The sequence below is a fragment of the Elgaria multicarinata genome, chromosome 4 (genome assembly GCF_023053635.1).
Source record: "Elgaria multicarinata webbii isolate HBS135686 ecotype San Diego chromosome 4, rElgMul1.1.pri, whole genome shotgun sequence".
NCBI classification, from domain to species: domain Eukaryota; kingdom Metazoa; phylum Chordata; class Lepidosauria; order Squamata; family Anguidae; genus Elgaria; species Elgaria multicarinata.
The window spans coordinates 54,726,245-54,742,338 of NC_086174.1; the positions used below are offsets into that span (position 1 = coordinate 54,726,245).

General features: G+C 41.4%; 1 protein-coding gene across 1 annotated transcript; it reads right to left on the minus strand.

Moving 5' to 3' along the window:
• Positions 1-307: 307 nt before the first annotated feature.
• Positions 308-5,953, minus strand: LOC134397556 (cytochrome c oxidase assembly protein COX20, mitochondrial). The gene is made up of 4 exons (XM_063124314.1): positions 5,785-5,953; positions 2,465-2,579; positions 1,591-1,654; positions 308-480 (listed from the first exon to the last, which is right to left on the minus strand). Exons 1-4 carry the CDS (start codon positions 5,818-5,820, stop codon positions 336-338), a joined length of 360 nt encoding a protein of 119 aa, XP_062980384.1. The 5' UTR covers positions 5,821-5,953; the 3' UTR covers positions 308-335.
• Between the last annotated feature and the right edge of the window lie 10,141 nt (positions 5,954-16,094).

Consider the following 16,094-nt stretch of genomic DNA (forward strand, 5'->3'; position numbering starts at 1 on the left):
CTCCATTACAGAATCACTTTCCAAAGCCAAAATACTTGCAGTTCTGCACTAGTAGTTTAAGCAATTTTGGAGAAGTGTTTAAGCATCACTTAGTGCCTTTCTGAAACAATACCTGACCCCTGACCCCCACTGACAAGTCAGGTTATATTTACATACCAGCCAAAAGTGAAACTAGTAAAAGTAAAATACAAAGTGGATCTGGGAAATGGTGCACTGCTAGAAAGGCCTGTTTCTGTTTGCTTAATAATTTAGCAACAAGCAAGTTCCATGGTTTTGCAGATTCGTTATCATACTGGAGTTACAGATAATCACTACAAATTCTTTATTACAAAAAACTATGAGCTGTTTCCTTCACTGTTTGTTACTGTCTTCTTCTCTGGATCAAACTGAGTGCTTTCAAACAAAATCTTGTTTTTTATACCTTCTTGAATCATGCGTTGCTGAATCCTTAGTTTTGCATTATTGTATCTGCAATAGACCCTTAGGAAAGAAAAACAAGCACGTATTATCCATTTTCCGGCTTTAGAGAAACTACTTGTTCAGATGTTGTCATACTAAACCAGCTTTAAAGAGGATACAAATGCTTTACAGGACTTCCTCAGATAACAAGACTATTCTGGGAACAAACGATAGAATAGATGTGTATGTATATCTATACACACACACACACACACCTATCTGCCCTGGATTCAGGGTCTATATTTCCTAGATGGAAGGGCTCCTTCCATCAACAGAAGGTTCCTGATCCATTGAAGCATTTCTATTAGTAAAATTGGGGTGGAGGTGATCTTCATTGATTTCCTCCTCCCAGTGCAGTCCCTGTCTTCCCCAAAAAATCTGCTCTGGAGGGTTGGGGGACCCTTTGCAACAGTGGGGAAAGGTGATGCTGGGTTGGCAGAGGGAAGCGGGAGGTGGTTGGTTTCCCCCCTCTACCACATACCAGAGGGAAGGGGGAATCAGAAAGGGTGCCCTCCCACCTTTCTGCTAGCAGGTGCATTCTGAGTGAAACTCCACTTGGTATACTCCTGCTGGAAGAAAATAAACCCTTTATTTCAGATATTAGTTTGGGCTGTTGCAGCTGGATGACAGACCTCCCTCCCGCCTCTTTTAGATCACACAAATATATATTGATACGACTGCTCTCAACCCACCCACCCCAAGTAAGATGCTATATAAGGAGCACAAGCATGCTTACTCTTTTAGTTGCTGTCTCCCTCTTCCTGTACAATTTTTAAAATAAAAAGCTTTGAGAGGATTTTATGTTTAAAGATGGCCTAAAAGAAATTTTGAATTAAATTAACATAGAAGAAAAGAATTGGAAGTAAACCTTGTAATTTGCATCAGTGAAGACAATGAAGACATGAAATGGACTATACTGCATCTTCATGTGAATACTTTAAAAATCCTACGCAAAAGGGCTAGAGCGAGGTGCTGAAAGTGCACACGGGCTGTCTGCCATATCCTCAGGAATGGTCTGGCATGCTGTGATGTGGGACAGCTGAACTCAAAATCTGTCCATCATGCGTGCATGATTATGTGACAGTCCACACTTGCAGTGATAATTTACCATAATTCCAAAAACATACACACCAGCATCCTAGTGTTGTCAGGATAAAACCTCCCACTCCAAAGTCACAGGATCGTCTCACTCTGCCTGAGGGGAAAGAGAAGTTCATTCATATTTAAAATATATAAAGCAGTTAGCATGAAGAAAGGAAAAATATAAAACAAGCATATTTCAGAAGTATTTACATATCTATTTGTATAATTGAGGTTTAGATAATCTTCAGGACACTTACTATGCTTGTACAGAGCCCAATGGGTTGTAACCAACAGTGTCTTTCCACCAGTGGAAATTAATTTTTCCTCCCCTGCCCCTGTGTGCAGAGGGAGGAGGGGAAGGGGAATTTCCATTGTGTGAACATACATCCACTTCTGTAGTTTTGGAGTTAGTCCCATGAGATTACATGTTAAATCACAGAATGAAACTGCAGGAAACGGGGAAATTTGGCTAACCACTACCATAAGAGAAATTTGACAAAACCGGAATAATGGGAACAAAGACAGGCTGTGTTGAACAAAAAATGTAAATAATGCAGGCTCTGTAGCTATCAGCTGAAAGAGATCTAACTTCAATTGACTGAAATGAGTCCTCTTTACTTACTGATTCAGCTGCCAAATTATATTTATGAATATCCCAACTGCTCAGAAGTTTAAAGAACTGTCAGAATACAAGATTTAGAAAAAGACGGGTCTGAATGTCTTTGCTGGGAAGGGGTTTAAAGAGAAGGAAGTAGGCACGCCTTTGAAGTGTTGATAAAATGTAACAGTGTGTGCATTAAAGTGATGCATGCATGGCAAAGGAATGGAGCCATATGAAAGTGTAAAGGGAAAATGGAAACAGACAACTTTACACACAAAAAGATATACCTGCAAATTTACATGGATGTTCACTTTTACTTACTAGTTGCCAAAAAGTGTCCAAGGCCCACAGCGACACTACCCAATGATCCATAGAGCACTGATTCTCGAGCACAAGGGACATTTCTGACATCAAGTATTCCCAGCAGTTTAAAAGACTTTGGGAAGAATGAAATATATGACATCAAAACATTCTCACAGAACCAATGCAATTTTATTGTATGGTTTTCTAATGAACAAGAGCAACCATCTACCTGCCCAATAGGACTGCCAAATTTAGTTCAAGAAAGGACTAAATAGTTTTGAGAATTTTAGCAGGCACAGCTTCTCCTACTGGATCACAATGACAGAAAAGCTGCACCGAGTACAAGTCTCCTACATGACTATTCTAGGAAAACTAATTTTTAATCATTATTTATTTATTTATTTATTACACTTATATACTGCTCCCATAGCCAGGGCTCTCTGGGCGGTTTACAGAAATTCTAAAATTGAGATAAAAACAAGTATACAAAATTTAAAACTCTAAAAATTTAAAACTCTAAAAGTATACAAAATTTAAAACTCTAAAACACAGAACATACACACATAAAGCATTAAAAACCGTTAAAAAACTAAACATGTGGGTGATTAAGATGTGCCGCCATATGCCTGGGCAAAGAGGAAAGTCTTAACCTGGTGCCGGAAAGATAGCAGCATTAGTGCCAGGCGAGCCTCATCAGGGAGATCATTCCATAGTCTGGGGGCCACCACCGAAAAGGCCCTATCCCTCGTTGCCACACTCTGAGCCTCTCTCGGAGAAGGCACCCGGAGGAGGACCTTAGATGTTGAGCATAGTGACCGGGTATATTCACGTATATTACTATGGCACAGTAGATTTTTGGTTACTACTAAAGGATGCTTTTCAAAGGGAAAAAACATACTTAGTCATTTGGATTGTCAACTACTATGCAGCTACAGGGTGGAAGGGGGTGTCAAAACTATCCTTATTTTGGAACTTGGAGATAAAGCGAGCTGAAAGGATCTGTTAGTGTTTGGTCAGTTGATGCTATCAACTACATTGTGCTTCTGAGCCATATTTCTGGATTCGGTGGCACCATATTGTGGTGGTTCCCATACTTTTTGGATGGTAGGTTACAGGAAATGGTGATAGGGGACTGCTGCCCTACTCTGTAGCAACTGATCTGCAAAGTACCCCAGTGTTCCAACTCAACTGGGACCAGGATATCTGTATGACATCCCCCTCCCATATGAGCTATCCATTTCCTTAGTCTCATTCTATATTCTCCCCACTTCCCCGTTTGAAGTGCAGTGGATGGCTATGAAAAACAGGGCCTATTCAGAGGCATCACCTACTTTGTGGAACTTTCTCCCAAAGGAGACCCACCTCATTCATTAGTAAGGTTCAGATGACACATTAAGACATGGTTATTGCAGAGAATCTGTTGCCTATGGCTGTGTTGCATTTTCTTTTGCTGCCGCATGCACAAAGTGGTATTTCGGTAAACTGATCTAGAAATAGTTTATTAAAATATTTATGGCCAGATCTACACCAAGCAGGATATTACACTTTGAAAACTATATGGGGTGTGTTCTGGGCCCCAACCCAACAGTTGTCACTACTGTTATAAACCGTATTAAAGTAGTAGTGTAGTTCCTGCCCAAATTATGTTTCAAGTGCATTATTTTTATTGTTGTTAAGTGCATGAAGATGAAAACTAAGAATCCAATGCATTTTAGATAGAAAAAAGTCCTACAATTCCTGGCATTCCACAGCCAACACTGCTGTCTAGGGAATGCTGGAAGTTGTGGGACTTTTTTCTATCTAAACATGCATAACGCTGCACCCTAAGAGATTTCTGGAGACAACTACTTCTTGTTTTTTAAATTCACTATTATTGCTTTGGGGCTTATTTAATTTGTATCTAGCACTGCTACTTAAATGTATATGTTTCTGTACTTGCTGCAATACTTGTTCAGCTTATACATTAGCAAATAATATTAAGAATGTTTCTCCCCTTTAAAAACCTGACTTCTATCTCCCACCATGCAAAGAAGAGGGAACATAAAACAAAAGATACGAATTTAAGTATTTAGAGCTATAGTTACATTATCATGGAAATACTGAGCCTAACACTGATAAAATCTATGAATAAAGGTCAAAATTTTCTAAGATTTTTTTTTAAAAAAAGAAGTAAATTAAGACTACATTCAGTAGAAGCTGAGCATTCAGCATCTAGAGATCCAAGATGCAATCCACCATGTTGCTCTGCAATTTCCCTTAGTGTTTAGTAGAGAGCACTTCATTAATTTAATCATTTTAAAGTGGTACACTCACACCATAATAAATTATTAAAATATATGTTCTTGCTTTTGTATTAGAACAATAATAAGGGTTACTTGATTGGCCTATACGTTTGCAAATAATATTAAGAATCCCCCCCTCCCCAAATAGCAAAAGGCCTCTTTAAAAGCCTGGCTTCTATCTCCCACCATGCTGGGAAGAGGGAACATAAAACAAAAGATAAGAATTTAAGTATTTAGAGCTATTGTTACATTACATTATATTTTAAGACTGTGGAAATTACATCTCCAATTACATTGTATATCAACACAGATAAATATGAATAACTTCATAATTGAGCAGTCTAACCCATAACCAGATTAAGTTGAGCCATATTTAATTTAAAGATTTTTCAATCCCTTCAGCAAGATTTTGTTAGTGTTCCTTCCTTCTGCTGCCTTCTTAACCCCTCCCATCTAAAAGGCAGGGATTTTTTTGTTTTCAAAAAGGGTGTTAGCGATTTTGAGCAAAGACTCTGAACGCAATGGCGTTTCCAGGAATACTGTCACCGTCCCGACGATAACAATGCGCTATGAAGAGGGGGGTCAGGGGTGGTCAGGAGGACTGGTTTGGCTCTCTGCTGGTGTTCCAGGATCTACTTTAAGCGTGCCCTGGGTTTTCTACGTTCAGCTTTCTAGGGGAGAACAGCTTCATGAACGGCAATTAGCCACCACGTTCATTAAGCCAGAACCTCCCAGTTCAGAGGCAGTGTATCTCAGTGTCAGCTGCTGGTGGTGAAACGGGGAAGACAGCACATATCAGAGCTTGCTGGTGAGAATCCACTGGCATGGAGTGGCCGCTGCTGGAAACGCAATCCTTGGCTCGATTAGCCCTAGTCTGATTCCATCAAGGTGGCTCATACAGCGGTTTGGCTGCAAAGAAGCCACAGCCCTTCATACATCCAAATAGGCTACGACCGTGGCTCCCCAGGCACGGAAGGCATGATACCAAGAAGATGCAAATGGCCGCTGGCGCGGAGCTAGCGAGGCCCGTCTCCGCCGTCGCTTTCGGCTCATTACCTTCTCCGAGTCCTTGGTCTCTCCCTCACTCGCCATTATAGCGCCGCTCCACGCTGACGGCTTCCCTCCTCCGTCGACAAACTACTACCAAAGAGCCGGAAGCCGGAGATGAGCAGAGAGGCTCCACGATAGAGGCAGCCGCTCTACCCATTCGCCTCTCCCTGCCGTCTTTTTCGACATAACCCCGCCTTTATCTCTATGGTGCTCGGAGAGAGAACGGACGCCATTTTAGGTCTGGAGAGGAGATTTCGAGCAAGAATCCTTTGTTCAGTGAGATGGGTCACGGAGCAGCGCGCGCGCCGCATGTGCGCGTGCGTGAGCGCGTTCCCTCATCCGCGCCGCTGTCCTCGGCTGTGGCCCTCCCCGCACCTTGCGCGCTCCCGCGTCCGTTCCCGCCATAACTGTCACGTCAGGGGTGCGCTCGTTCACTCTGCAGCCGGGGTGGCGCTCCCGCCCGTACAGGGAGAGGGGGAATCGTGTAGTAAATGTGAGGTAATTAAATCGTAAAAGGTTGGGCCTGGTTGCTGTTACGATTGGAAAGACCTATGGCAGGAAGACCGCCACAAATGATTTGTAATGGGGGTGTTACAGTGCAATCCTATATGTGTCTCTTCAGAAGTAAGTCTCATTCAGTAGGACTTACTCCCAGGAAAGCGTGTACAGGATTGCTTAAATCTACATCCCATGGACTCTTGTCCATTTTATTAAACAACCAGTGATATTTTTTATTAAATGATATGATTAGTGCAAATCTTCATTTTAGAAAAAATATTGGGATTGTTTCTGGAATGACAAGCTTGTGAATTAAAAAATAACCCTGGGCTGGTGAGGGTCTGTGTGGTGTGGTAGTAAGTGTCAGACACAGAAGAGGTTTAAATCCCTATCACTATTTCTTGGCCTGATGTGGAGATGAAAAGCAGAGTGGGCACCATGTATGTCAGTGTAAGCTCCTTGGAGAAAAGTAGGGAGATTTCTTTTTTTTAAATGGACCTACTTGAACTGCTTTGCAACACTTTCAGAATTGTAATTTACAAATGTTGGGAACTGTCATGTATCCTAATATCTCAGTAGTGCTTAATGCAACACAATTTAAATATCCACAATGGGACAATATCTTATTAGGACTTACCAAAATGTCACAAAATAGTGAGCAAGCGTTTGAGTCCTCCAGAACTCTTCATTAGGCAGGGTGTTAAATAAAGAAGTGGGGCGGGGGGGGGGGAGAGAGAAAAGGTTTGATTACAGTACAGTCCTATACATGTCATGAGAATTACTCCCAGGTGAGTAGGTACAGGGTTGTAGCTGTAATTTTGAAGCCACAAAATCTGCATATAAAGTGCAATCCTTTGCATATTTAATAAAGTAAGCCCTGTTGAGCTCAGTAGCACTTGTCTGAGCTAAGTGTGTATAGAATTTCAGGCTTAGTCACTGTTTTAAAATGGGGCTTAGGAGGATATTACGGATGTAGGCTGCAATCCTATACATGTTTAGACAGAAACTGATTCTCAATCTTACTGATTAATATAGTCAGATGTCAGCCAATACAAACTGTCATAAAGTGTAGAACCATGTATTTATTTATTTAGAATATTTATATACTGCTCCCCATTGAAAAATTTCAGAGCGGTGTACAAGATAAAATGAAAATAAAAACAGAATAAAACACTTAAAACAAATTTTAAAAGAAGCAAATACAGAGACTCAAGGCTGCATATTAAGAAAAGACTTCCTGAAATAAAGATGTTTTCAGGAGGCGCCGAAAGGAGTACAAGGTTGGAGCCTGCCTACCACCAGAGGCAGGGAATTCCATAGGAGGGAAGCCACCACGCTGAAGGCTCTTCCCCTGGTGGACTCCAATCGGAGGATGGATCTATGTGGAACCACCAGGAGCAGACCCTCGGATGACCTCAGTGACCGGGCAGGTTGGTAAGAGAGAAGGCGCTCTCTCAGGTATCCTGGTCCCAAGTTGTTTAGGGCTTTGTACACAAGTACAAGAACCTTAAACCTGGCCTGGTAGCGAATAGGCAGCCAGTGCAGTTCCCTCAGCAGAGGAGTTACATGCTGGAAAGGGGCAGCTCCAGACGACAGCCGAGCTGCACTAGCTCCAGCTTCCGGAGCAGCTTCAAGGGCAGTCCCACATAGAGCGCATTGCAGTAATTCAATCTTGAGGTTACCAATGCCTGTACCACCGTGGCCTAGCTGTCCCTGTCCAGGAGAGGCCGTAGCTGGTGAACCAACTGAAGCTGGTAAAAGGCACTCCGAGCTGTGGTGGCTACTTGAGCCTCCAGCGACAGAAATGGGTCTAAGAGTACCTCCAAACTACAAACCTGATCTTCCAGAGGCAGTGCAACCCCATCCAGAACAGGCAATGAGCCTGTCTCCAGGACTCGGGAACCACTCACCCACAGGGCTTCCATCTTGCCAGGATTCAGTCTCAGTTTATTGGCCCTCATCCAGCCCATTACTGAGTCTAGGCACTGGTCCAGGACCTGCACAGCCTCATCTGATTCTGTTGTCACAGGGAGATAGAGCTGTGTGTCATTGGCGTATTGATGGCATTTAGCTCCAAATCCCCTAATGACCGCTCCCAACGGCTTCATATAGATGTTAAATAACATTGGGGACAAGATGTTAAATTAGAACTATGAAAGTGCAAAAGCTGGGTTGCAATTAAACCTCAAAAAAACCAAGATTATGGCAACCAGCTTGATTGATAACTGGCAAATAGAGGGAGAAAACGTGGAGGCAGTGACAGACTTTGTATTTCTGGGCGCAAAGATTACTGCAGACGCTGACTGCAGCCAGGAAATCAGAAGACGTTTACTTCTTGGGAGGAGAGCAATGACAACTCTTGGTAAAATAGTTAAGAGCAGAGACACCACACTGACAACAAAGGTCCGCATAGTTAAAGCAATGGTATTCCCCGTAGTAACCTATGGCTGCAAGAGCTGGACCATAAGGAAAGCTGAGCGAAGGAAGATAGATGCTTTTGAACTGTGGTGTTGGAGGAAAATTCTGAGAGTGCCGTGGACTGCAAGAAGATCAAACCAGTCCATACTCCAGGAAATAAAGCCAGACTGCTCACTTGAGGGAATGGTATTAAAGGCAAAACTGAAGTACTTTGGCCACATAATGAGAAGACAGGATACCCTGGAGAAGAGGCTGATGCTAGGGAAAGTGGAAGGCAAAAGGAAGAGGGGCCGACCAAGGGCAAGATGGATGGATGATATTCTGGAGGTGACAGACTTGACCTTGGGGGAGCTAGGGGTGGCGACAGCTGACAGAAAGCTCTGGCGTGGGCTGGTCCATGAAGTCACTAAGGGCTTTGCTAGACCTACCGGGTGTTCCGTCGTTGAGGAGCGGTGAAAGCGGCTTTTCCAGTTCAGCCGTGACGCCTCATCATCCACACCTGCCTTCGATTTGTGGCGGAAGTTTGCGCCGGTTGTGCTGCTGCTGCCGCGAGCACGGTTGCGCAGCCACACCGGCCTGATTGCCGCGGCTTTTTTTTCCGCTCGCCGCACGGTTTGCGCAAGTCCGAAAGACCGCAAACTTGCGCAGCCGTCAGCGATGCTGGCGGAGCCGGAGCCTGCGGCGGCAGCGGCAGTGCCAGTGCCAGCTGAAGTGCTGCTGGTGCTGTTGAGGGTCAACATTGATGCGCTCACTTCCTGATGGGGGTCGTGGCGGGTGTAATATGACCCGAGGTCAATCGTCTGCATGGGCACTCTGTGCCTACATCTCCCATCATGCCTCTGAGGTGTCGCCACCGATGACCGCCTCTGTGCCCTCTGCCCCATCCCAAGGAGCCAACCCACATCTGGCTGTAGCCATGGCAGCAGCCCACAAACAGCTCTGCCCTCTGCCAGCCTGGTACCCACACCAACAGGCAGCGTATAGCACCGCCATTATGCGGCCACGGTGGCTGCCCACCGCAAGGAGTCACCAACTCCCCATGAAGGTGGACTGTGGGATGCCCGGCTTTCCGAAAACTGACCCACGCAGAGGTTGCAGTAGAAAAAACAGGTGCACATGCCCCAGCAGCGCACCAGCCACTTTCCGTTCCTCCGTTCCTGCGCTAACTGTCATTGTGGAAATAAATAAAAAAAGCCGCTCCGCCGCGCTGCCCCAGCTGGCAGGCTGGGCGCAAATGGCGGAGGCGGCTTGACCGAAGCCGCTGGCCACTCCCCTTAGCACGCCTTTTCCTGACCAGTGCGGACTGCAGTGACCTCACATCGTCCCACACGTACTCTGAATTACCGCGGCCCGGCAGGAAAAGGCACACTTGAACTCACTTTTTTAAAGTCGGGATAAAGAGGCTTCACCCCAGGATAACGACGGATCGTCGTGAACGTCATCTGGAAGCCTCGACGCGACTGCCGAAGGTAATGCGCGCTACAGCCTCATCTAGTAACGCCCTAAGAGCCGGAAACGACTGAACGAATAAACACCAAATCTCCAGGGGAGTCTTTTCAGTAGTGCCCCCACCCTGCAGTTGTGGATTCTGCACCGGATGAAGATTATTTCCCTCCTACATACACACAGGCCTTTTAAAATTTGTAATCTTACCTGCATTTGTGGAGAGCTCTAAGACTGGAGCCTCAAAGACATCCAAATTGGGAACCTAACATGGCAGGTGTTTGCCACCCCCCCCCCCACTAGTTTCCATATAGATTGTATGTGTTTTAACTATTGTTTGCAATGGGAGGGAAATTATTTACCCAAGCTCAAGGGCTGGCATAAATCTTTCACTGCTCTGCCAAGTTGGGGTTATGTCAAGGGGATTGGGAACCTGCCCTTTTCCCCTGACTTGACATTGGACGTATAACATTGGTAATGGCTATGAATGTTTCCATGGGTACTAAAAGGGGGAACCAAGGTTGGATTTCCCCCTATGAAGGCAGACGTCTCTGCCCATTCTTGGAGGGGGAGTTCCAATTGATTCTGTGGTCCTGTAGACAACCTCTCAGAGACCATAGGATTGCAAACTAAAATGTTAACGTTTCAACATTGTAATCTCATACACAGTTGTGACATATTTTTAGTTCTATGAGGATGGTATTACAGCTTTTTGTTTTTGTTTTAGCTAAATTTGTTTCAGTCTTTGCCCTGTTATTTGTTGCTGTTATCTGACATGTATTTTAATCGATTTTTGTGATTTAAAAACATTGTTTGTTCCCCAGAGAACCTTGATTATGGGTGATACATGCAATGAATTATAAACACTTGTGGTGTTACGAGATAATGAATTGCAAGCATTTTGATACATACAAAATATTTTAAAAATACTCTCATTTTATTCTGTACTTTTTGCTTTCTTGAACTATTTCTTTGGAAAAGCAAGGTAAACGTGTTAACATAATTTAAAATATATGATAAAATATTACTGATACTGTCTAATTTTACATATAACTTGGACAGAATTTTTTATAGTGAAGAGAATTAGTTCCATGTGCCATCTGGTGGTTGCATATTAAGTTGTCTTAGCTTTTAAGAAAAGTAGTTTGCCCCTTCAGGTTACTCAGGGTAGATTCTGAGATACATCATTTTGGAAGTGAGCCTGCTGTGGAAGTGCATTCATCCCCATTTTGAGCAGATGTACTGTGTTCTCCCCTGTATTGAACTCAGAGAAAATCTGTTTTTCCTGTTGGCAGCCAAAGGGGCTGTATACCTTACTGAGCACTTGATACTTACAAAGACAGCTTCATATTTTTGCAAGTTAAAAAACAACTCTAGATGAGGGTAAGTACTTGATCAATTTTGATAAAAGTTCCTAGAGGATTTCTTCCTACAACTTGGTTGTATTAAAAAGGATTTCAAGGTTGAAATCCTTTTTAATACAAATGTTTCCTGATTTCTCTCTCAAGCTATTTTGTAGGAACCCACATTGTCATCATCATCTCAACATCAAGACACAGTTCAGTAATAACATTAAAAAGAACAAACTCTGGCTGCAGCCTTACCATTTAAACCAAAAAAGAAGATAACCAGAATAGGGATAGGATACTAACGGAAGGGGAAGTAGAGGCAAAAGTTAGAGGTTTAAGGCAGGGGTGGGGACCTTCTTTTTGTTGAGAGCCACATTCCCTCATGGGTAATATATCGGGTAATGCCTGACAGTGATGTGCGAGGACCAAAGCCATTAGTGAGCAGGGTCACCCTCTCTCTTTCTGCCCAGCAGACTGCCAAGGAAAGGACAGGCTATTCTTGCCAGAGGTCTGAACTGTCACTTGTATAGCATTCCCCCAAATGATTCTAGAGGTTGCTTCAGAGAAAGAGGGGATGACAGATCAAACTTAAATGCTGGATCAGACCAAGTTCCAAATAGTGCAGTCTGTTTCCAGTAGCAACCACCTAGATAACTGGAAGTTCACAAGCAGGGTATGAAGGCAATTGCCATCCCTTGTTGTTTGTCCCTGACATCTTGCATTTAGAGGTATACCATCTCTAAAAGCAGACCCTGCTTAGATATCATAGCTAATATATAATAAATGCCAGAGCAGTAATTTGCAGTGCACTGAATAGCATAAAAGCTTAACCAAATACATAGTGTTAGTCTGTGCAGTTTTATTCTTTTTTTAGTGGCAATGAAGAGTATATCATGTATTAAAGTATAGGGGAAAATGTAAAGAAAACTCAATGCACCAGATAACCTATGCCATGTCACAAGATACATCAAATAAATCTAGTGGAATCAGTTCCTGATCTTCAACTATTGTGTCTTTATGTTGGGTCCACCAGGTGCTCAGCCTCTTAATCAATCTCAGGAAATAGCAAATTTTTCCTTGGTTCTCGTCTCTCTTTTCTTCTTTATTTTCAACCTTATTTTTCATAGCCATGTACTTGCTGAGTTGTGTTTTTTCTCTGAAGAATAGCTTAAAATACCAGTAGCTATCAGTATTGGTGTGCCTTTTGGTCCCCACCTTTGCTCTTTGCATTTTTGTACTGATATTTAAGAAAGCTGTGAATCTGCTATTCAGTTTCTTGATGCTCTTTTTTAGCTGAGGTAATTTTTCTGACAGTTCTAGTATACTCAGATTAATAAATTCAGCCATTCTTCAAAGGGCCTTCCTACTTGAAGTTGTTTATTGCTTTCAAACTCTGAGGATAGGAAAATGTTATTAATCGTAGACAATTAATATCTTAATCACTAGGTTTCTGTTAAAACTTACTATGTGATAAGAGAAGATGATAGTATAGAGGAAGTAGGATGTAATAAAATAAATAAATAAATATGTTTGCAGATGATACATTGTTGACAATTAAGAATCCATTAGAGAAAATGGAAAGAATTAAGCAACATCTGAGGGAGTTTGAAGAAGTTACAGGATTGAGAATAAACTGGACAAAATCAGAGATGATGTTACTTAATTATACCAAAAAGGAAGGGAAAGATTGGGAAAGTAAAGAGAAGAATATGAAAATTAAGGAAATGATTAAATATTTGGGAATTAAAATTACAAAAAATTTAGAGGATTTAGAAAAGGAGAACTTAAACAACTTGAAAAAAGAAGTTATAGATAAATTAGAAAAATATAAAGGATTAAATTTATCGTGATTTGGAAGAATAGCTTTAGTAAAAATGAAGATATTACCAAAGGTAAATTTTGTATTTAGAATGTTACCAATAAGAATATCTGAAAAAGAGATAAAAAGTTGGCAAAATATTTTAAATAATTTTTGTAATGGGATAGGAAAGCGAGATTAAATGAAAAAGGTGGTATTTAACACACAAGAAAGGAGGATTAGGACTCCCAAATATAAAATTATATTACGTAGCTAATAGACTAAGACATATAGTAGAAAGTATGTTAGGAGTAGGAGATTTAAGTTGGTTGGAGGATAGAAAAGGAATGGACAAAGATTGGAAATTGGAAAATATATTTTTTAGAGAATATAATAAAAAATGGGGGGAAGAAATAGAGAACCCAGTTCTAAAAAATCACTGGGAAATAAGGCGTGTATATAAAAAGGATTTACTTCCAAGTATTTCCCCAATAACACCAGTGATAATGTTAGGAAACTTTCCTGGGAACCTAAAAGATAAATTGGGGAAAATTTTAATAGAGAGGGATATAAGCTAAAAAATTGGTTAAGGAGGATGAACACTCGAGAAGAATTAGAAGAGGCACTAAAGGAGAAGAATTTATTGTGGTTAAATTATCAATTAGAACAGTGGACGAAGAAATGGTTAAAGGACAACGGAAAGTGTAGAGAAATGACGAAATTTGAGGAATTGATTTTAAGTAGAGAAGGGAAGAAATAAAATGATAAAAGGTTTAATGAGTGAAATATATAGAATATTGGTTGGGAAGGGGGAGTCAGAAAATATGGGCAAGATGGTGTGGGAAATGGATCTGAAGGTACAAATAGGGCAACAGAGTTGGGAGGGAATATGGAGACAAAGAGTGTTGAGAAACATGTCAGTGAGAATAAAAGAGAATTACTATAAGATTATATGGAGGTGGTATCTAACCCCGGTGAGATTAAATAAAATGAACAAGCTGAACTCAGCAAATTGTTAGAGAGGATGTCAAAAAAAAGGAACGTATTTACATATGTGGTGGGAATGTGAATTTGTTCAAAAATTGTGGAAAATGCTGTTTAAAGAGATAAAAGACATTGTTGGAATGGAGATTGAAGAGACACCTATGGTGGCATTGCTATCATTATATGGAGAATTAAAGTGTAATATAGAAACAAAAGAACTGATAACGAATTTGCTGACAGCAGCAAGGTTGATCATATCTAGGAACTGGAAGGTACAAGGAGATTATCATGTCGAAGATTGGTATAAAGAGATTTGGGATATTGCTATAAATGATAAATTGACATGTAATATAAAAGTAAGAAGAGGGATAATAAAAATGAATGATTTTGAGGGAATTTGGAAATCAGTTCCTAGAATATGCATTATCTAAGGGGTGTGGAAAACCACCTCCAGAAGAAACAATGAGATTTTGGAAACAGGAATAGATCCAGGGGTGGGTGGGGCGCACTTTATGTTATGGGATGATGTCAAAATATTAAATTAGAAATGTTATAAGGTTATGCAATTCTATGTATTATGTTTTTAATTTGTAAAATTTTGTTTTGTTTTGTTTGTTACTGTATTGATGTATGTTTAAGTTTAATAAAAACAAAAAAACAAAAATTAAATAAAAATTTACTAACCTCATAATCCTGTTTTGGGTTGAACTAAACAGATTTCCATGGATCAAAGCAATGTATATCAGTGACACAGCTATTTATCTAAGAATGATGAGTATTCTGTTTCTATGAAGGCTGGTGACATCACTATTGCTTTAGTGACTTCATAGTAATCGAAAGTCCAATTCAGAAATACTAAAAATTACATACAACTTCTGCTGCAGGAAATAAACAATTGGTTCAAAAGTGACCAGTGCTTCACATCTCAGTGTGGAAGCGAAGATTCATTTTGAGTTGAGGTTGGAAGTAGACTGCATAAGTAAAGGCTGCTGAATGCACCTTGCCCTTGTGCAGAGACCCCCATCCACTTGACATGCTCTGGCTTTGTAAACATGCACTAAACTGTATGTGTGGATTGCATCATAATTTCTAAGGCTATCTAGGCAAGGGCAGGTGGAAGGCATATTGGGATCTACTGGTAGATCTCCAGGTAATTTGCAGTAGTAGATAAGCATGGGCTTCTCGCTCCCAAGGATTAATAATAGCTGTTGTGTGGTTGTGAATACCTCATTTATAGGGAAGGTCATTGAGAGGATTGTGGTGTGGCAGCTGTAAACATTCTTGGATGAAACTGTTTATCTAGATCTGTTCCAGTCTGGGTTGAGGCCTAGTTTTGGACTAGATCGGCCTAGGTTGCCCTGTTGGATGATCTGGATCGATGAAGGGACGGGAAGTGCAATCTTGCTTAAACTCTGAAGCTTTGACTGTCCCCAGTGCTGTTAAAACATCTAAAAGAAGCAGTTGGGAGCAATCATCTGGGGATTTGAAGCAAGATGTGCAAAGTGGGTCTTCTCTGCCTTGAAATTCGATCTGGAGCTCCTAGAGGTGATTCTCTGCCTCAGTTTCAGAGCCTCTCCCCCTCGTCAAATCCGTCCAGTATTCTGGTAACTGGTATTACCAGAAATGCTTACAGCTCCCTCATTTTTAAAGTTAAGGAGATAAAACTTGGCAAAGTAATAGCTCTTAAGGAGAGTTTCAGCCCTACCAAGATTGAATCAAAGTTCATGCTTTGATATTTTAGGAACTTTAAAATAGAAATTAACAAAAATGCTTACATCTGGGTAATTTTTATAGATAAAGAGATGAAACATGCAAGGTAATAGCTC

What these genes read in the sequence shown, in the direction of transcription:
- LOC134397556 (XM_063124314.1), bottom strand. Translation starts at nt 5,820, where the DNA reads ATGGCGAGTGAGGGAGAGACCAAGGACTCGGAGAAG. An exon ending in TGGACACTTTTTGGCAACTA is followed by an intron (nt 1,655 to 2,464) that starts GTAAGTAAAAGT and finishes CTTTCCCCTCAG; the next exon opens with GCAGAGTGAGACGATCCTGT. An exon ending in CTGACAACACTAGGATGCTG is followed by an intron (nt 481 to 1,590) that starts GTGTGTATGTTT and finishes TTCTTTCCTAAG; the next exon opens with GGTCTATTGCAGATACAATA.